A 20047-nucleotide genomic window follows, 5' to 3' on the forward strand; every position below is an offset into this window, starting at 1 on the left:
GAACCCAGAAAGTTCCATCCCTGAAGCTGGGTCCTCCATCCCCTTCTCCTAACACAACTTCAGGGCCAAGCCTCTCCTCCTTTTACTTTTCCACCAGGGTAGCCCTCAATTTCCCAGGGTTTTAGAAAAATTTCCCAAGGGTCAGGGCCTCTCAGTAGCTTAGGCCAACCATGGGAGTGGGAGGGCAGGCAGTAAAACTGAAGCTTCTCCGTTTTCCAAGACCTTTCTTTATTTCCTGAGATGAATAAATAAATCAGTGGCTGAGGGGTGAGGGGTGACGGGTGAGGGATGGGGGAGGTGAATACGGAACAGGAGCTGGCAGCATGCAGCTGGCAGGAGGAGGCTATGATGGACTCACCCCTGCAGGAGCCCACCCCCTCATCCTGGACAGGGGCCAAAGCTCACTAGCAGCCACCATAAGGAGACACTTAAAATCCACACACATTATGAAGCCTGCCCAGTCTCCTCAAGGCCAAGATCCCATGGCTTCCATTTTTAGGGCTCCTTCCGCATCCCAGGGGCCTCACCTGCCCAGGTCTGGGTGCCTAGGCTGCTCCGTAGGCGGGTAGGGGGTACTTAGCCTACTCTCAAAAATAAAGCCAGCCGCCTTGAATGTCCAGGCAGGAGAGAGGCCTGACTTCTGGAGGCAGCCTGGTGGGAGGAGATCCTGCAGGCATGGCAGAGATTATCTGCCCTTGATGAAGCCTTCCAGCACACGGTCACTGCGCTCTGACAACCAGTAGCCGGTCATGGCCGCCACGGCCCCAATGAAGATGGCGGTAAAGACCAAATCACCCTTGGCAGCCAGCGTGGCCAGTGCACAGATGATGACACCAAAGAACATCTGCTGCAGCACCACCAGCTCATCCTCTGTCATCTCTGAGAAGAAGCCCGCTGACTCTGCGAGGAATAAGAAGCACCTGTCACTCCTCCCCCATTCTTAGAGTCTCCCACGCACCCAAGCATCGCTGCCACGTGCCTGCTAGGCGTGCCAGCACGTGATGTCATTTACTGCTGAGAACGACTCTAGAGGGGCAGTTATTATCCCTGTCTCACTGAACGGGAAACTGAGGCTCAGAGAGGTAGAGGTTTGCCCAAGGCCATGCGGTGAGCAGGTTGTGACAGAGCACGTGCTATGTGTACTAGCCCAGCTCTGGAGCCAGACTGCCAGGATTCAACACCCAGCTCTGCGACCTGCTTGCTGTGTGACCCTGGGCAAGTTGCTTCATTTCTCTGCATCCTAATTTCCACTATGGGGATGAGAAAGATACCTACAGCGTTGGATTTGTTTTAGTGTAAAGTAAGTTAATACATGCAACATGCTTGGAACAGTGTCTGACATATGGCAAGAGTGGTGGAAGTGATCACTACTGTATCATTGTGGCTGTCCATCTCACCACACCATGGCCTACAATAGCTCTCAGAGGGCCAGGGCTAGGACTGGTCCCATTGGACAGACGAGGAAAGAGGCTAGGGGAGGCAGAGTAATTTGCTGTCAAGTCCTATTTTCTTTCTACCCCAGGGAGGTGTGAGGCCACCAAAAGCTACTCCAGAGAAGATGTAGGCTTCAGGTCTCAAAGCAGCCTCGCAGGGGCTGAGGGGTTGTAAGTGCTTGGAGAACGGGTTTGGTGGGGGCCAGGTTGGGACTCACCTGGGATCTGCTCCTTCACACAGATGCCCTCAATCTGTTTGTAGCCCTCAGCACAGACACAACGGTAACTGCCCTCGGTGTTCTCACATTGCTCGTTCTCTCCGGGACACACCTCTGTCTCACACTCGTCCACATCTTGAGGGAGGGCAAGGAGGGATCAGAGCCCTGACTTCCAGGGTCCCACAGGCAGCACCCCGACCCTGCCTCGTTCACATTCCGGCACTCCCTTCTGCCCTTACCCAGGTAACATTCACCCTTCCCCTACCCTGTTCACATTCCAGCCCTTCTCAATTCATGGTGGCAAGGCACTCCAAGGTACCTGGGCCCCACTGGCTGGAGACTCACCGAGACACTTGGAGCCCACCTGCTGGTAGCCAGGGCTACACTTCTTACAGCGGCCTGGCCCTGCCCCCATGCAGCCCAGGCAGGCCTTGGCACAGTCTGGAGAAGAGAGAGGAGAGAGAAGGTTAAGAGCTGTCCCTAAATCCAAGGGGTTCTGGTGCCAGAGAAGGCAGAAGTTTGGGGGGAACAGGCGTGGAGCAGCTCCTCGTACCCTTCCCACAGCCCCTCCCCTGCAGGAGTGGACACTCACCTCGGCACTCATAGGAGCCCTCGGTGTTCACGCAGAATTGGTCGGCTCCACAGTTGGCTCGCTCTGTGCCACACTCGTCGATATCTACAGAAAGGCCGGCAAGATGGGGAATTTCAGTCAGTTCACTAACAAGGAAGCTGAGACCAGAACTGTTGCAGAATGGAGTTGCCAGGCTCATATGGTGTGGTAGCAACGGCAGGCTGTCCACCAACACAGAAGGAGAGGTGCAGCTGGACTCCAGGCTGCCCAGGCAGAGTACATTTTCCAATCCGCCTTGCTACTCAGTATGGCCTTGTGGTTGAGTTCTGGCCAACAGGATGTAAACAGAAGTGATGTGCTCCACTTTCAGCTTGGCTTTAAAACAAAGGGCTTGGACTCATCCATGCACTCTCTTCTCTTTCTTACTTCCTGAGTGCCAGGGCATGGAACACAGAAGTGCCTGGGAACGAGCCTCAACCACAAAGGCAACACCCTACGGATGACTGCACAGTAAGAAAGAAGGAATCTGGGTGCTTGAATGATTGTGACAAAAAGAGCGTCCCTGACAGCCTGGACTGCTTGTTCTGAGACTGTGATTTAAGATAAAAATAAACCTCTCTATTCTTTAAGCCATAATCTTTGGGGATCTTTTTGTCACAGTATCTTAGTCATTACTCTCACTTATACAAATGGCTAGGTTTGAGACAGACCAAGTCTCAAACCCAGGTCTCCTGACCCAAGTTCAATATCCTCATTCCTCTGGCTAACCCTTTCTCAATTGAAGAGACTTGGTCTAAATCAGTGGATCTCAACCTTCTGGCCCTTTATTTATTTATTTTTTAAATATATTTTATTAATTTTTTACAGAGAGAAAGGGAGAGGGAACAGAGAGGAAGGGAGAGAGATAGAGAGTTAGAAACATCGATGAGAGAGAAACATCAATCAGCTGCCTCCTGCACGCCTCCTACTGGAGATGTGCCCGCAACCAAGGTATATGCCCTTGACAGGAATCGAACCTGGGACCCTTGAGTCCGCAGGTCAACGCTCTATCCACTGAGCCAAACCGGTTAGGGCCCTTCTGGCCCTTTAAATACAGTTCCTCATGTTGTGACCCAACCATAAAATTATTTTCGTTGCTGCTTCATAACTGTAATGTTGCTACTGTTATAAATTGTCATGTAAATATCTGATATGCAGGATGGTCTTAGGCAACCTCTGTGAAAGGGTCGTTCGACCGCCAAAGGGGTCGCGACCCACAGGTGGAGAACTGCTGGTCTAAATGGTATCTCCTCTAAGAAGCCTTTCCTGATTCCTTACCATCACCCAGCTGGATCAGGGACATCTCTCACTGTACAAAGATCAGTCTGTACTGTAAGTGCCTGGTTACTTTTCTGCCTTCCCAACCAGGCTGAGATCTCCATAAAGATGGGAACTGTGTTGGTCTAGCCCAGAGATGTGGGTATTGACGGAGAACCAAGCCCAGGCCCATCTACCTCCCAGACCTAAGGCACAGCCCCACTCACCTACACACTTGAGGTGATGCAGGGCCCAGCCCCTCTTGCACTGTAAACAGTTGGATTCCTCAGGTCCTGAGCAGCGGGCACAGGGGCCAAAGCAAGCTGGGGGGAATGGCGGAAGTAAGAGAATGAGCAGGCAGGCATCCCATCAGCCCCTGCCCAGCGCCTCACCTTTCGGCTACCTACCCGAACATACCAGATGGCTGGCGTTGCGCTCCACCTCAAAGTAGCCGAGGCTGCATTGGCCACAGGCCTCACCCCCATAGCCGGCTTGGCAGTCACAGTGCCCGCTGCCCCCTCGAGTCCCTTCCCCTTCACAATGCCCGTAGCCACCGCAGGGCTTCTCTGTACCCCCAGGACAGGCTGTGGGTAGACACCAAACCGGGTGAGATTGTAAAAGCAATCTTGTATATAGAAAACATTAACATTTTTTTGAAAGAAAACTTAATAGTAACATAATATGTTGTCATAAAACTGTATGAAATTTACTTAACCACACCTCCAATATGGAACAATTAGGTTATTTACAAATCTTTTCTTTTATAAACACTGACTTGATCATCTTTGTCACTGACTCTTTATCTGCAGCTTCTGGGGAAAGATTTTTCTAAAAGGGGCTGGTAATAAATTTAGCCCCTGAATCAGAACTGTGTGTAGAAAAAGGTGGTGACAATGGGGGCATCAAGACAGCACCTGCCAACTGTAGGAAGGTCCCCTTAGTCCAAGGGATGGGGCCTGGTCTGACCCCAGGCATGGGAAATGAGGGGTGGAGGTGGAAGCATTTCTCAAATACAAGATAAAACCACGGCAGCATCTGACTCAGTCTAACCACACATACATCTTTTTACAGAGCCATTCCCCACTGATTTGCTCATCTCGTCAGCCCTGTGAGGCAAGTAAGAACTAAGGTCCAGAGAAGTTATCTGAGCAGCCTAAGTGCACACAGCCAGCTAGGGGCAGAGCCAGGACCAGAGTCCTGGCCTCAGCAGTCCCCTCCCATCCCTTAAGAAGAACTTGAATAACTCACGAAGGCAGGAGGGCCCGAAGGTGCCTGAGGGGCAGCAGAGCTTCAGGGAATCTGAGCAAAGCCACTGGAAGAGGTCTGGGGCTTCCTGCTGCCTGAGGTGGGGAGGTGGTGTGACAGTGAGGGGGCCTTAGACAGTGTCAGAGATGCTGCCCATCCCCCAACCTCCCACCAAATCTTGATACAACCCAACGCATAAGACCCCTAAGACCACCTGACCAACACCCTTTCCTCATTTGGCAGAGGGGCAAACTGAAGCTCAGAGTGAGAGCTCCTTCAGCAAGTCCTTACCAGATCTGGGTTTGGAAGGAGCCAAACAAGGACACAGCCCCTAGCATGCAATCCCCTGCTTTACTACTTGGCCCTGCCTGTGGCCCCTCCCTGGGAAAGCTCCCACACCACTCACTTGTGAAACCACCAACTCTCCACCAGCTCCTCGCTCAGCTCCAACAGGCGATGGCACTCGAAGTCCGACTTGCTGCACACGTTCTCAAGCACCTCTACCAGGCGGGTCTCACTGGCCAGACAGGGCAGAGTAGTGTGAACACATTCCACGACACCCACCAGCCTCCTAAAGGTCTCTCCCACCACGCCTCATGCCATGACAGGGTCAAAGGAAAGGGCATAGGGCAAAATGGAAGGGATACTGGTTTTGAGTCAGACAGACCGGAGTTTGAATCTAGTTGTATGACCTTGGGCAAGTCAATCTCTCTTGAACCTGTTCTCTCTTCTGTAAAATGGGGACACCACCTCCCCTACAGGTTTGTTGTACGATACCTTAGTTCCTGCCTCTGCACAATGGAATATTTACTCTTGCTGGGTAGATGTAAGTAAAAATATATCATATAGCAAGTGTTGGTGAGGAAGTGGAGAAACTGGAACCCTCCTACATTATAGGTGAGAATGAAAAATGGTGCAGACACTGTGGAAAACAGTTTGGCAATTCCTTGATAAGTTAAACATGGAATCATCATAGGACTCAGTAATTGCACTCCTGGATTTGCACCCAAAAGAATGGAAACAGGTGTTCAAACAAAACCGTGTACACAAATGTTCATTGCAATAGTATCCGCAATAGCCAAAAGACAGAAACAACCCAAATGTTCATCAAATGATGAATGGATACACCAAATGTGGTATATTCATACAACAGAATATTATTAAGCCTTAAAAAGGAATGAAATATTAATATATGCTACAATATAGATAAACCTTAAAATTTTTGATAAGTGAAAGAAACCAGACATAAAAGGCTACATATTATAGGATTCCAATAGAATTAGCAAATCCATAGAGACAGAAAGCAAATTAGTGATTGTCAAGGACTGAGGGGAGAATGAGAAGTGACTGCTTAATGGATATGGAGTTTCTTTTCGGGATGATGAAAATGTTCTGGAACTAGTGGTAATACTTGCACAACACCGTGAATGTACAAAATATCTCTAATGGTAAATGTTATGTGTTGTATATCTACCTCAATAAAAAATTAAATATACATAAACACACACATATAATGGATTATATCTTTAAAGAGTCTGACACAGTGACTGGCATATAGGAGGAGGTGGTTTTAAAAAACTGCAAAAGCCCTGGCCAGTGTTGCTCAGCGGATAGAATGTCAGCCCACACACCGAAGGGCTGCGGGTTCGATTTCTAGTCATGGGCATGTACCTGGGTTACTTCACCTTCTACCACTCCATTCCAGCTACTTCTCAAATACTCCAAGCTCAGTCTCACTCTGTCCACTTCTCTTCCCTGATTGTCACATAGCTTGCTTCTTCACTTCAGGTCTCTGTTCAAATGTCACACCTTGGACACCATGCTTCTTTCTCACCATTCTGTAGTCCACCCTGTTTTACTGTTATTCACCTCATGTGACATTATTTATTGCCTTATTCACCACCTATCTCCTCTACAAGAATGTAAGCTATTTGAAGATGGGATTTGGCTTGCCTTGTTTACTGCTGTACTATAGATATTCAGTGATTATTTGTTGAATGAGTAAGCACTCCCCAAAAGGCTCTAGGTCCCCACTCGCAGAACAGAGACTGGGAGGTGAGTTATACAAACCCAGCTTTCCAGCCCTTACCTGTCTTTGTATTTGGACAACTTCTCTTCTTCCCAGGCAGTATTTCCACCTCCAAAGTTGTCCCGGTTGGTTCTCTCCAGGCCCTGGAAATGGAGAAAATTAGTAATACCTAAGTACGGACGTCCAGTGCCTGGGGCATTCTAGCACTTCAGTCTTTCACTGACCAGGGAATAGGCACAGAGGCCACACAACTAGTTAAGTAACCAAGTTGGGACTTGAATCCATACAGACTTGCATCCCAGATCTCCCCTCTCTCGGCCACTTGCTATAGCCGCCGGGCCCCTCCCACCGGGCTGCGGGGCACTCACCTTGTTGAAGCTGTCGACCAGTCCCCGACACGTATGACACGGATGGGGCTCGGTTGGGGGCGAAGACTGGGGAGGCGGAGAGGGCTGGAGCCAAACTGGGCCTGGGAGGCTGCAGAAGAGGCTCAGGCCCCAGACCAGAGCTGGGACCAGGCCCCTTGGGGGTCGCGGGGCCATCCTTTCCCAGGCTGGGGACCTATAGATGGAAGACATGGGTAGGGTGCGCTGGAGGAGTCAGGTGAGAAAGGCAGAGTCGGTGCTGAGATGCCAGGGGTCTGGGAGCCCAGATCTGTTATTTTAAAAAGGGACTCGGGCGAGAGAGGGTATGGTGGGGAAATGAGCGGCAATAAGTTATCCTCGTTACCGTTGGGGAGGAAGCCTGCACCCTTGGCAAGGAGGCAAAAGTCAGCCCATTGTTTTAGGGTCTGAATGTAGGTTTATTAGGGGCAGGATCAGTGGAATTAGGTAGAAGGGGTCAGATTCCAAGTACTGGGGGAGAAGAAGTCGGATGAACGATTTGCGTGGATAGGAAGAGAAGGGGTCAGGTTCAGGGCCCGCAGGCCGCAAAAGCACGGCCCGCGAGCCGTCAGGGGAGGATCCAGATCCCTGAGATTGCGGGGGAGGAAGAGACGACGCACCCAGCCTCCCGCAGGCGCAGACCGCTGTCTCCTCGGCGCCACCTCCTCTGCCGCCTGCGTCAGACGTGCCACCTCCGCCAACCCCGCAGCCCGGAGGGCGGAGCTCACGCCGCAGCCAATGGTGACGAGCCATGTACCATTGCGTCATCCAGCCCCAGCCAACCAGAGGTGGCGCCGGGCTGCACCTGTCGGGCAGTTAAAGGGCCGCGGGGAGCCGGACCGCGGGCTGCGTGCCAGGCTAACGCCGCGCTGTCAGAGACACACATTGGAAGAGACGTGGATAGAAAAATAGCGTCTGCCTTTATTCAAGTCCTGTCCCCCGCCTCGGGTGCCATCTCGAGTCCTGTCTCCTGGGCCCCCGGGGGCAGGAGGCAGCTGTCCAGGGCGGGCTGAAGGGCTCTAGACACTCGCTCCGCCCTGTTCAAGAGCCACCCGGGGCGGGCGGCGCCGGGCTCCTGCAGAGTCCGCAGGAAGTCAGGCAGCTGGGAGGGCAGGGCGAGGACTGGCACAGCGCGGAACAGGGCGGGCACGGCATCCGGGTGGAGCAGGCCCTCGAAGTAGGCCCCGATGTAGCGGCCGGGCGCCCGGCCCTGCAAAAAGTCGGGCAACACACAACTGAGCGAAGCGGCAAAGGCGTCGTGCGGGCGGTGCGCCCCGGGCGCCGCCGACGTTCCGTCCTGCAGCCACTCCTGGCACAGCGCCACGGCCCCGGGCGAGAAGAGCAAGATCACCATGCCGCCCTCCTGCAGGATCTGCAGCCGCTGTGCGTGGAACCAGGCCAAGGACCCCTGCGCGCTCAGCTCACGTCGACTCCACAGGTCCACGGCCACGCGCAACGGCAGCTGGCACAGCGCCGACGCCAGGGTGCCAACGAGGCGCTCGAAGCCCGCGTCGTCGGCCGAGTACAGCAGCAGAGCGGCGCGGCCCCTGGCGGCCGCTGCGGGAGAAAACAGAGGGGGAAGGAAGATGTGAGATGGCCTGAGGCCCGGCCCGCTGGGGGCGGCCCCCCCGCCGGGCGCTTGCTCACACTCACCCCCCGAGTAGACATCCTCCTTCAGGAGCCTCAGCCACCCTGTTCAGGGAGAGGGGCGGAGGCAAAGGGTGAGCTCAGATGCTGCTTCCTGTCTCTGAACTCCCAGGCCCCATCCAGTCCTACCTCTGGGGAATGGGGAGCCGGAAATGACTCACCTTTCACATGGTCCTTTTTGAGGAGGAGGAGAAGGAAAAGCACAGCAGCAAAGAGGAGGCAGGCCAGCCACACCAGGGCCCAGCGCTGGTGGATATCTGGGAGGCCAAGGGGAGGAGATGCGCTGGTTAGAGACCTTACACTTACACCCCACTTCATGAAGGAGAACTGAAGTAAGTTGCCCCAAGTCCACAGCACTTAGTGTGAGAGCCAGTATATGAATATAGACCCATCTACTTGGGTGACCTTGGGTAAGTGACTTCACTTTGTTTTTCACCTCTGTAAAATTGAGATAACAATAGTACCTACTGATAGGGTTGTTGTGAGAACTACATCTGTTAATACACATAAAGCACTTGCAATGCCAGGCCATAGTAAGTCCTCAAAGGTCATTATTATTGTCCCTTAAGCCTAGGGTGGCTGGGTCCTTGACTTCACTCTCTCCGGTGACTGCAACAGCCTTCTGATATCCCTGACCTCTTTTTTGTCTCCAATTCATTCACCACGTGGCATACCCAGGGATCTTTTAAAAATACAAATCTGATTATAGTCTTTTGGAAAGCTCCTGCTACTCTTTTTTTTTTTTAATATATTTTTATTTTCTATTATTTTTTTAAATATATTTTATTGATTTTCCATAGAGAGGAAGGGAGAGAGATAAAGAGTTAGAAACATCAATGAGAGAGAAACACCGATTAGCCGCCCCCTGCACATCCCCCACCGGGGATGTGCCCGCAACCAAGGCACATGCCCTTGACCGGAATCGAACCTGGGACCCTTCAGTCCTCAGGCCGACGCTCTATCCACTGAGCCAAACCGGTTTTGGCAGCTCCTGCTACTCTTAAGGTAAATTCCAAATTCCTTACTTTGGCTCCCAAGGCCCTATATGGCCCATGCATCCTCAGCTCATGATAGGGGTCTGCCTCCCAAGGCATTCCAGCCACACTGACCACTGTGGAGTTCCTCAAAAAAGCACCCCACAGTCTTCACAAAAATGCATCTCTAACTCCTTCACCTAGATCAGCCTTCAGAATTCAGCTCAAACCTTTCCCCTGAACTCCTTACCCCATCACGGTCAGGTCCCTGTTACATGCATTCATGGCTTTGGACACTTACTTTGTAGAGAGTGCTTCAATAGCTCACACCTACTAAATGATTTGGGGCTAATGCCTTTCTAGCCTTCTATGACTGGGGTGGGGGCATGTATTGTATCTTGGTGATGCTGGGATGGCCTGCAAGCTCTCATCATGGTTTCTGAATGAGTGAAGAATGACTCTGATTTATCTGAGCCAGGGAAGGACATTGCGTGTGTTGCCCGCATGAGTGGTTCCTGTCAAGATTTCAGCTTCTAGAGAGCTGTGAAGAGGAAGGGCCATTCTTGTAATACTCACACTTGTCCATGGGGCAGGCCCATAGTGCTCCCAGGTCATTATCCCACAGCTGTAAGACACAAACAAAACCAAGCCCTGAGCCCTCAGCTTATGGTTCAGCACTCACCAAATTCTCACTAGCCTGATCTCCAAAATTTCCAGCCTCAGTTATGCATATTTCCCCACACACATAGCAGGTTCTCGCAAGCTACTCTGGCTTTGCTTATGCTTATTGCCTGGACTGTGCCTTCATGCCAGATCTGGCCCATAGGAAGAGACCCTTCCTTGGTTCTCCCTGGAAACCAGCGCTTAGCACATGTGAATGTTGTTATCTGTTTATGGGTTTTTAGCCAGCAGTGAGTAACTTGGGGACAGGAACTATGCTCCTTCAAACTCTTAGCTTCCCCAGGACTGGAAACAAAAAAAGCACAAATAGATGGTGGATGGGTGCTAGAAGGACAGTGAGGAGGCCTCTGCCTGGGAAGCGTGAGTCTCCCTGGTGCCTTCAGGCACAGGAAGGAGTGGAAGAGGCCAAAGGTAGAGTGTTAGGGGTGTTGCCCTTGGATGTTGGGGCAGGGCTCTCCTGCCACCTACTCACCTGCAGACACTGTCCTGACTGCAGGTCTTGTAGTAACTGCTCTCCAAGGCGAGCTGCCCTCTGCCAAGCCAAGGGGAAGGAGGCTGTCACCTAGGGGCACTGCACCTAGGAGACCACCAGGCTGCATGCCGCTGGGCAGAGTGAGAGGATGGCACTAGGAGTTGGGAGATTTCTGAGAGGCCACTGAGAACAAGGCCCAGGTCTGAATCACCCTCATGTCCCCAGAGACCAGCACAGAGCCTGGCTCAGAGGAGGGGAAATTGAATAGAGGGGAAATTTGAGGCTAGTTTTGAGATGGAACTGGAGAGGTATATGGAGAAGGGTTCCCGAGCCCTCACCGTGGAGGCCCTGCTGAGCAGTGGGGTGCAACCACTGGGTTCCAAGGCACAGATTGATCTGTTGTCCTGGGGGCCTCGTGTCTCCACCAGCAGCATATCATCCTTGAGGGGCCCCAGGGAATCTGAAAGGGATGAGAGTCCACTCTTGAGACCCAACCTTGCTGGAGGCTGCCATGTGCCCCCCTCATACCTGACCTTCACCCCTAGGAGCTGGCATTTCCAGGGTTCACCCCTATTGCGATGGCCCTGTCCCAGCCTCCTGCAGGCCCTACTCACCAGACCACAAGCACTCTTGCAGCTGCAGCTTCTCCCCACTGCTCACCTGCTTGGAAGAGGCCAGGATTAGGGGCATAAAGAAAGGCAACAGTGCCCTGGCTGGTTTTCTCAGTGGTTAGAGCGTTGGCCCGAGGACCAAAGGGTCATGGGTTTGATTCTGATCAAGGACACATGCCTCAGTTGATTATTTGATTCCCCAACCTGGTTGGGGTGCTTGAAGGAGGCAGCCAATCTATGTGTCTCTTTCACGTTGATATTTCTATCTTTCTCCCCCTCCTCTCTCCATTCCACTCTCTCTGAAAAATCAATGGAAAGAGTATCCTTGGTGAGGATTAAAAATAAAAAGAGCCGAGACCGGTTTGGCTCAGTGGATAGAGCGTTGGCCTGTGGACTGAAAGGTCCCAGGTTCGATTCCGGTCAAGGGCCTGTACCTGGGTTGCGGGCACATCCCCAGTGGGAGATGTGCAGGAGGCAGCTGATCGATGTTTCTCTCATCGATGTTTCTAACTATCTCTCTCCCTTCCTCTCTGTAAAAAATCAATAAAATATATTTAAAAACAAAAACAAAAAAAATAAAAAATAAAAAAAAATAAAAAGAAAGAAATGCAAGGGCCAAGACCAGAAAGATCTGGAAGAAGAAGGGATAGGCATGGGGAGGCCTGTTGGGTTGGGGGTTCTGCACTCTGGGCCTGACCTTAGGCAGGTCTGGGTGATTAGGAATCACACCATCTTTCTCAGCTTCAGCCTTGTGAGGTCATCTGTGCTAACAGAACTTGGGAACCTAAATTAGCTCTTTTCACATCTGGCAAGACACTTTATACATTCCCATCTAACTACCTTCTCAAAGAGGCCTCACCTGACTGCCCCACTTGAAATTGCAACCTTAATCCTCACTATCCTTCCCCACATTTCCCCATAGTATTTATATACAATTTTTAAAATCTTCACTAGAGGATTTTTTAAAAATATATTTTATTGATTTATTTCACAGAGAGGAAGGGAGAGAGATAGAGAGTTAGAAACATCGATGCGAGAGAAACATCAATCAGCTGCCTCCTGCACACCTCCTATTGGGGATGTGCCCGCAACCAAGGTACATGCCCTTGACCAGAATCGAACCTGGGACCCTTCAGTCTGCAGGCTGACGCTCTATCCACTGAGCCAAACAGGTTAGGGCGAGAGTGTTTTTATTGAAAAAAAAAATTGTTTTTTGAGAGACAGAGAGAGACATTGATGGGTTGCCTCCCAAATGCCCCTGACCAGAGATGGAACCCAAAGCCTAGGTATGTGCCCTGATCAGGAATCAAACCCACAAACTTTTGGCGCACAGGAGGATGTTCCAACCAATTGAGCCACCTGGCCAGAGCTTTATATTAACAATTTTAACTTACTATAATAATTTACTTATTATATCTATTGTTTACCTTCCTCCATTAGAACATAAGCTCTCTACGGATAAAAACATTTATTGATTTTATTCACTGACCTCTATCCCAAGTGCCTAAAACAGTGCCTGGCACATAGTAGATGCTCAATAAATCTGGAATAAATGTGTTAATAATAACCCTGTGAAGTTGTAAAAGTTAGGGACATAGGATAATGACAGCAATAATAAAAGCAGCTAACATTTGTTGAGTATTTAGTCTGTGCCAGTCCCTAATGTGAAGCGCTTCTCTTATTTAATCTTCATAACCACTCTATAAAGTCGTTACTGCTATCCCCATTAAACAGAAGAGACTGACCTTCAGAGAGATGCAATGACTGGCTCAGGGTCCCTGGCACTGCTAAGGCAAATAGTGGAACTCCTAAAGAGGAATCCCATAACCACTTTGCTCCAAGAACCCAAGGATCAAGTGGGTCCAGAACAGTGTCTTGTCTGGGGATCCCTGCGGGTGGGAGGAAGGTTCTGCTCCTAACACCGCTCTGGCGCCCCCTTCTTACCTGGACACAGAGGTTGGGGTGGCCTTCCAGCAAAGGGAACTCCAGGGCTTCCTGTGGAACGAAAGGAATGGGAGGGGTGGCAAAAGGTGGCCCCCTGGGCTTGCCTTCCTCCTCGGACCCTGGGCTTGCCTTCCTCTTCCGCTTCGCTTACGTTCACAGTGACATTTTCCCGGGGCAGCGGTGGGACCAGCGGCTGACAGGAGCCCCTGCCCGGTGCCTGCCAGCACAGTGCGGCCTCGGCGGCGGGCAGCGAGCATGGCGCGACCAGCCTCCAGCCCCGCGGGGGCAGCAACTGCAGCCGGGCAGCCCGCCAGAGGTTACGGTGTGCGCGGGTATCTGCAGGGAGAGGGCGTGGTCACTGCGAGCCCCACACTCGTCAGTCTGCACGGATCCCACCCCTGATCCCACCCTGGCCCCTGCGAGTCCTCTCACCATTCTTAAATGGGCAGATGCTCGTTCTCACGGAGTCAGGTTCCAGAGGCCACACCTGGAAAGGAAACAGGGCTCCACGGTTAGGTCACCCCAACCAACCCTCCAGGGACACATGCAGGCCCACTGCTATTCATTCGGCTGATTTTTCACAAACACTTGTCTGGTCATCCTTTGCAAGGCCCTAGAGAGGTACACATTTATTCTTTCAGCAAACCCTATGTCAAGATCTGGCAACATCTTTGTTTAACAAACTTTTTTAATAAATCGATTTTAGAGAGAGAAGGGGATTGGGGGAAAGACGGGGGGGGGGCTCGTGTCTCCACCAGCAGCATATCATCCTTGAGGGGCCCAGAGAGTCTGAAAGGGATGAGAGTCAGGTATGAGGGGTGAACCCTGGAAGTGCCAGCTCCTAGGGATGAAGGTCAGGTATGAGGGGGGCACAATGTCAGGCATTGTGCAAGGCTCTGGGGAGTTACTAAATTTGAATTAGCTATTATTTTTTTTGCCTTCAAAGAAAAGACAAGTGCACAGTTGAAGTAAGGATAAAAATGTTTATAAATTAATAGATTGGTCACTCTTTATTGAGCGTCTGTTGCATTCAAGAAGAAATGAGACAGGTGCCCAAATAAAAAAGGAAATGGACAAGGAAGGACAGACGTACAAGGAGATGTGTAGATAGGCCAGGAGATTGCGGGAAAGAGGACATGTGAGCTGGAAGGATTTGGTTGTATGGAAAAGAAGTGGGGCCATTTCAGGTAGTGGGAACAACCTGAGCAAAAGCACAGAGGTGGATATATCTTGATAAGTAGCTCCATCTGGAGGGAACAAAATTTCCATCAAGGGGAATCGTGGGAAAGACCAGAGAAAAGGTTCAGTTGGGGATCAGAATATGGGACTCAGAATGCTAGGGAGTTCTGGGAAAGGAGGTGGCATGGGAAGTTATTGAAACAGTCTAGAGGAGATATGATAGAAGCCCAAACTGGACTAAAATGGAAAGGAGAGGGAAAGAGAATGAAAGGCATTAATGTCAGAGGTCAAATAGATGGAATCTGATGACCAATTAAATGTGCAATCAGAGGGAGAGGAAAGAACCAGCAAATATAAGCCTACATGTGGCATACTTCCTTATAACAGCCCTATGAAGCTGGTACTATTACTGGTATTCTTCCCATTTCACAGAGAGGAAACAGGCTCAGAGAGGTGAAGTGACCTGCCCAAGGTCACATAGCTAGCAAATGGTAAGAGTCAGGATTCAAGCCAGTCTGAGTTCACAGCACATGCTCTACCCTCCGGGGAGCACAAGAGGAAAGTGGAGGAATAGAGGAAGACTTCAAGGAGGAAGTGACATCTGAATGGGTCATGAAGCATAAGTAGGAGTCTTGTGGTTAGAGGATCAGGAAGAGTATTCGAGGCATGCAACAAGCAGAAGACATAGGACAGCAAAGGTCAAGGGAGGGCCAGTCACCCTAGGGAGCCATAGTTTTGCCCTCAAAGGGGAGGGTAGAGGATAGTGAGACCAGGACAGATAGGGCCACCCCCTCACCAACTCCCCTGGCATCCAGCTAGGCTCTGCTCCTACCTGAATACAGAGACAGGGAACCAGGTCTGTGTGGTTCAAGGTAATGGTCTGCGGCCCAGTCTGTGGGGTAAACAAAGGGTATGGGGAGTTGGAGAAAATAAGGAGATAAGGGAGAGGGGAAGGCTGGAGGTCAAAGCTAAGGAAACCAGGCATGCAGCATTTCCCCCACTGATGTTCCTTGCTTTGGGGGTCAGTTGCTGTGTCCTCTTCAAGGGCTCCCTAGCATCCTTTGCATGGGCATCAGCCTAGAGTGAAAATGGACCTGGGAGGGGGAGGTCTCACCAGGTTTCTGTGCCACCAGGGTTTTGTAGGGCCCTGGACCTGGTTCCAGTACAGGGAGAGGCCGAAGTGCTGTTCCTCAGAGACATCCAGCACCAGTTGCACATCCTCACCATCTGCAGACACGTTGAGCCAGGGCAGTGCTGGGGGGGGGGGAGCCAAAGAGAAACTTCCTTTACCTCTTCTGCACACCCAAGCCTGAGCCATACCCACCGACTGACCCTTTGGAGTTCCCTTCAAATCCTCTAGACTGGGAGGCTCCTGGAGGACAGAGCCAATGTCCCCATCTCAGACCAGGCAGCTGGGGACTGAGCTCATGTAGGCCCCAGTAAGTGGTCTTGAGATCACCCTTTCCTTGCTTCTCCCTCCCCAGCCAGAAGGATCCGGTAACCACTATAAAATAAATCATTCTCCTGTGCTCAGTACCCTCTGATGCCCCCTCTACCTCCCCCCCCCTCCGTCATTACTCCCAGAGGAAAAACCTAGTCCTTACAAAGGCTTGCAAGGCCCTACCTATCCAATTTGGCTGCTGTGACCACTCTGAACTCATCTCCCTAGCCCATGCCACAGTTGTGGGCTTGATTCCCAATAGGGGGCGTGCAGGAGGCAGCCAATCAATGTTTCTCATCGATGTTTCTATCTTTCTATCCTTCTCCCTTCCTCTCTCTCTAAAATCAATAAAAACATATTTTTAAAAAAGAAAATACAGCCCTAACCGGTTTGGCTCAGTGGATAGAGCGTCGGCCTGCAGACTGAAGGGTCCCAGGTTAGATTCTGGTTGCGGGCACATCCCCAGTAGGGGGTGTGCAAGAGGCAGCTGATTGATGTTTCTCGCTCATCGATGTTTCTAACTCTCTATCCCTCTCCCTTCCTCTCTGTAAAAAAAATCAATAAAATATATTAAAAAAGAAAAAGAAAATACAAAACAAAAAAATCTAAATAGTGCAGGGAAAAAACCATAAGAAACCTGACTTACTTAGCCCCTCATTTTATGGTTTAATATTTTTATTTGATATATTGGGGAGGGTGCACCATAATCTTGGCAATGCTTTGAGCTTCTAGATGTCTCTGATATTAATAAATATTTTTTAAAGAGAGTGAGAGATTCACTTTTATGTTCCCAGTGGCTGGCACAAAGTAGGAGCTGTTGCAGTTCATGTGTGATGAATGAATGAGTGAATGAATGAATGAATGAATGAGCTCTGCACGTTTCTGGAATGTGGCAGCCCAGACCTAAAGCCAACTCCAAGGGTTTCTCACACTCCAGACCCTGGCCCTCCCTCCTCCCAGCCCCACTGGCCCTAGCCCCTACCCCAGCAGCTCTGGATGCTGTCCTGGACTTCGAGCCCCCTGCAATCTGGGGAGAGATCACAGAAAAGCCTCCGGTGGGGCTGGGGACCAAGGAAAGAAGGGGGACAACCCAACTCCTGGGGAGCTCTGCAAAGGACTCCCTGTCCCCTAGATAACCACCCACATCTATGCAGTGCCCAAAGCACTTTCCCCAGGGATGGGAACTGACTGGGAGGATGTGAGCTCACACCACTGCCTGGGAGTAGATAGGACTAGGAAGGGGATGAAGGCAGGAGGGGAATGGCCAAAGGGGTGGGAGATTAGGGAGGCTAGGATGTGGGTCCCCGGAGGCTCTGTATCCACTTACCAGGCAGCTGCTGTATGAAATTGAGTTCCTTCTGGTACCTGGGCTGAGTGTAGGACCAGATTTGCACCTCAGCTCCTAGAGCAGCCTCGAAGCAGTCAAATGTTACAGAGCCCTGTGAGGAGAGGGGTGGCAGAAGGCTGGTGGTATAGGGCTCAGAATCCATGCCAGGGATGTGGGATCCTCTGTGTGGACCACTCCCTCCCATCCTCCCCTAATCAATAACTATATTCATACTGTATGGCCCGAAATTCTGCCATTGAAGTTTCTTTAAAGGGCTCCCGATTCTAAAGTACACACCCTCAAATAGGGGTGTCAGCAGGGCAGAGATAAGGGCTCCAGCTACTAGAGTCCCTGCTCCAACTCCAGTTGTTCTGGATCACATGGCCAAAGCTAAGGTGGCTAGACACCCCTCCCCACAGAAGTGGTTCTCACACCCAGTGCCTCATTGGTCCTCACGATTGCCCCGTGAGGTGGGCCAGCAGATGTTCACCCACTCAACCATTTTCCAGATCAGAGGATATTGCCTGGGGCCTGGGGGCAGGAGGGGACATCAAAGGGTTTGAGTGATGTGGCCCAAGCAGAGGGACACTTCCAGGAGTAGCCCCAACACCCTGCAGCTTTGTGTACACCTGGGGCAGACACGGTATGGACGGAAGTCCAGAGCAGTGGATCCAGCCCACAGACTTTCCCTGGAAAATGAGGGTCATAAAAATACCTAGCTCATGGCATTGTCACCTCACTTAATTCTCACAGCATCCAGATGAAGTAGGACTTTTCTTATCCCCACTTTACAGACAGGAAAATGGGTATAAAGGGCTGAAAGGATTTGCCCACAGCCCTGATCAGAGTCAGGACTTAAAGAGATAATATGTGTGGAAGCACTTTGTAGATTTCATATTCAGAAGGTGGTTATTATTATTATTATTATTATTATTTTTCATACCACAGACTGACCAGGCTGCACGAGGGCAGCGGGCACTTGCACCTCCAGCAGGACACAGCGGGCAGTAGGGTAGGCCTGGAAGGAGAGCACGACTTGGGTCTGGAGAGAGGCTGTGAGCAACAAGGCGAGAGTTGGTCAGCCCCAGGGGCCGCAGGCAAGGCCCTGGAAAGGGGCAGTTGGGCCAGCAGGGTGTTCCTCACCATTCTTAGGCTCTTCAAGCTCTGGGTCAGCTGCTCTTCCAAATTGCTCCTCATCTTCAGGCTCTTCCCAGTGGCCTGGAAGGCCCCAAGAACAAGGCCCAGGTCAGGCCTCCTGCTCTGGGCTGGCTTTGGGTTTGGCTTTCTTCCAGAAAGTGCATGCGGGGAAGCAGGGGCCAGGCCTGAGGCCTGGGGGTGGGGGTGAGGGATGGGGAGACCAGACCAGCCTGGGGTCCTTTGGCCAGTGACCTCCAGAAGGATGTCCAGTGCTTCCTGGCAGACTGCCTGATCCTCATGCCCATCCCAGATACATTCACATGTGCACATGGGTCACATGCTCACCACGCACAGCCAAGTGGACGGCCACGCGCACGCAGAGGTTGCAGTCAGTCTCCTGATGACACCTCAGCACCAGCTCTGTCTGTAGGCGTGTGGGCACCAGCACAGGTCCTGGGGCAGGCTCGATATTCCCAGGCAAGCAGAGTACGTCACCATCTGTGCGTGAAGGGCAGGGTGGGAGCTGAAGCTGTTCTATTCCCAGAATTTGGTTGCCATTGACACCCCCAGAGGGCCAAGGAGCTTGGGCTTTTCAGGGGCTGAGGGTAGGCCATGAGGGCATGGGACTGGGACAACTCCCCTCCCTTCCACCAACCTAGAAAGTTATTTTCTCTCTAAAAGTAGGGCTACTCACCCCACAGGTGGCAGGAGAGGCCCTGGGAAGGAGGTAAAGGAATGTCAGGATTTATGATCTTAAATCTAATCCTCTTTCCCTGCCTGAGATCCCCACCGACCTCTTTCTGGGGCTCCCTATTCCAAGCCTCTCCCAGCAGAAGACAGACCCAGCTCTGGCCCCTTCCCCATTCTCCTCTTACTCCATCAGTACCAGACAGACCAGCTAGGGCAGTTCTGGTGGTGGTGGCGGCGGCGGCGGCGGCGGCGGCAGTGACGGCAGTGACCAGGAGCCAGGCTAGGGCCTTGATGGGCCTCAGTCTGAACCCTGAGCCTTCCCCAACCCTCCCAGGGCCCCAGACTCACCAGAGAGCAGTTAGCAGTATCCTGAGGCCCCATAAGCCTCTCCAGAGAGAGGACCATGGGGCTTGGGCCCAGTGCCAAGGACAGCAGGAACCAAGGCACAGGCATCTTCCAGGTGCCAGGTGGCACCCAGGCCCTAGGCCCTGTCCTGCCCCCCCCAAGGGGGGGGCAGACACCTCATCTGTGCTCCCACTCAGTCCCCAGTGGTTGGGCAGGAGGGGCCAGAATCTCTCCCCAGCCTCCCAGGTTCCAGAGCTGGTGAGCTGGCACACTCGGTCTCCTCGGAGTCCTGACTTGAGTCTTAGTCTCAGCCGAAGTGCTTTCGTTTTTTGACTCCTGGCAGGGAGCTGGCTGTTCCCGCCCCACCCTGTCCCTCCCACTAGGCCTGGGAGCCAGCAGCCTTGGATTGGGGTGGTGGCCTCAT

The 20047-nt window shown here is 51.8% G+C and overlaps 2 protein-coding genes across 10 annotated transcripts; both read right to left on the reverse strand.

Moving 5' to 3' along the window:
* Window positions 1-204: 204 nt before the first annotated feature.
* CRELD1 (cysteine rich with EGF like domains 1) lies at window positions 205-7872 on the reverse strand. 3 transcript variants are annotated; one of them, XM_070433662.1, is made up of 11 exons: window positions 7796-7872; window positions 7161-7353; window positions 6853-6935; window positions 5170-5280; window positions 4767-4858; window positions 3926-4102; window positions 3746-3841; window positions 2244-2327; window positions 1997-2092; window positions 1652-1786; window positions 205-900 (listed from the first exon to the last, which is right to left on the reverse strand). In XM_070433662.1, the coding sequence occupies exons 2-11, from the start codon at window positions 7332-7334 to the stop codon at window positions 686-688; spliced, it is 1263 nt and encodes a 420-aa protein (XP_070289763.1). In that variant the 5' UTR covers window positions 7335-7353; window positions 7796-7872; the 3' UTR covers window positions 205-685. The 3 variants fall into 3 exon arrangements, with proteins under 3 accessions (XP_070289763.1, XP_070289762.1, XP_070289764.1); XM_070433661.1 differs by lacking the exon at window positions 7796-7872 and having other exon boundaries at window positions 7161-7783; XM_070433663.1 differs by lacking the exon at window positions 7796-7872 and having other exon boundaries at window positions 813-900; window positions 1971-2092; window positions 7161-7783.
* A 204-nt stretch (window positions 7873-8076) lies between these two features.
* IL17RC (interleukin 17 receptor C) lies at window positions 8077-19989 on the reverse strand. Of its 7 annotated transcripts, XM_070390607.1 has the most exons (20): window positions 19551-19989; window positions 19383-19519; window positions 19283-19304; window positions 18934-19086; window positions 18595-18669; window positions 18395-18504; window positions 17452-17563; window positions 17107-17151; window positions 15798-15937; window positions 15516-15575; window positions 13937-13991; window positions 13656-13840; window positions 13505-13555; window positions 11564-11609; window positions 11288-11409; window positions 10950-11009; window positions 10373-10421; window positions 8984-9079; window positions 8829-8867; window positions 8077-8732 (listed from the first exon to the last, which is right to left on the reverse strand). In XM_070390607.1, the coding sequence occupies exons 1-20, from the start codon at window positions 19729-19731 to the stop codon at window positions 8101-8103; spliced, it is 2370 nt and encodes a 789-aa protein (XP_070246708.1). In that variant the 5' UTR covers window positions 19732-19989; the 3' UTR covers window positions 8077-8100. The 7 variants fall into 7 exon arrangements, with proteins under 7 accessions (XP_070246708.1, XP_070246703.1, XP_070246702.1 ...); XM_070390602.1 differs by lacking the exon at window positions 19383-19519 and having other exon boundaries at window positions 18406-18504; window positions 18941-19086; window positions 19627-19987; XM_070390601.1 differs by lacking the exon at window positions 19383-19519 and having other exon boundaries at window positions 19627-19986.
* Window positions 19990-20047: the final 58 nt, after the last annotated feature.

Source organism: Myotis yumanensis, unplaced genomic scaffold, assembly GCF_028538775.1.
Source record: "Myotis yumanensis isolate MYYU_CA2020_CCGP unplaced genomic scaffold, mMyoYum1.0.hap1 SCAF_14, whole genome shotgun sequence".
Classification (NCBI taxonomy): domain Eukaryota; kingdom Metazoa; phylum Chordata; class Mammalia; order Chiroptera; family Vespertilionidae; genus Myotis; species Myotis yumanensis.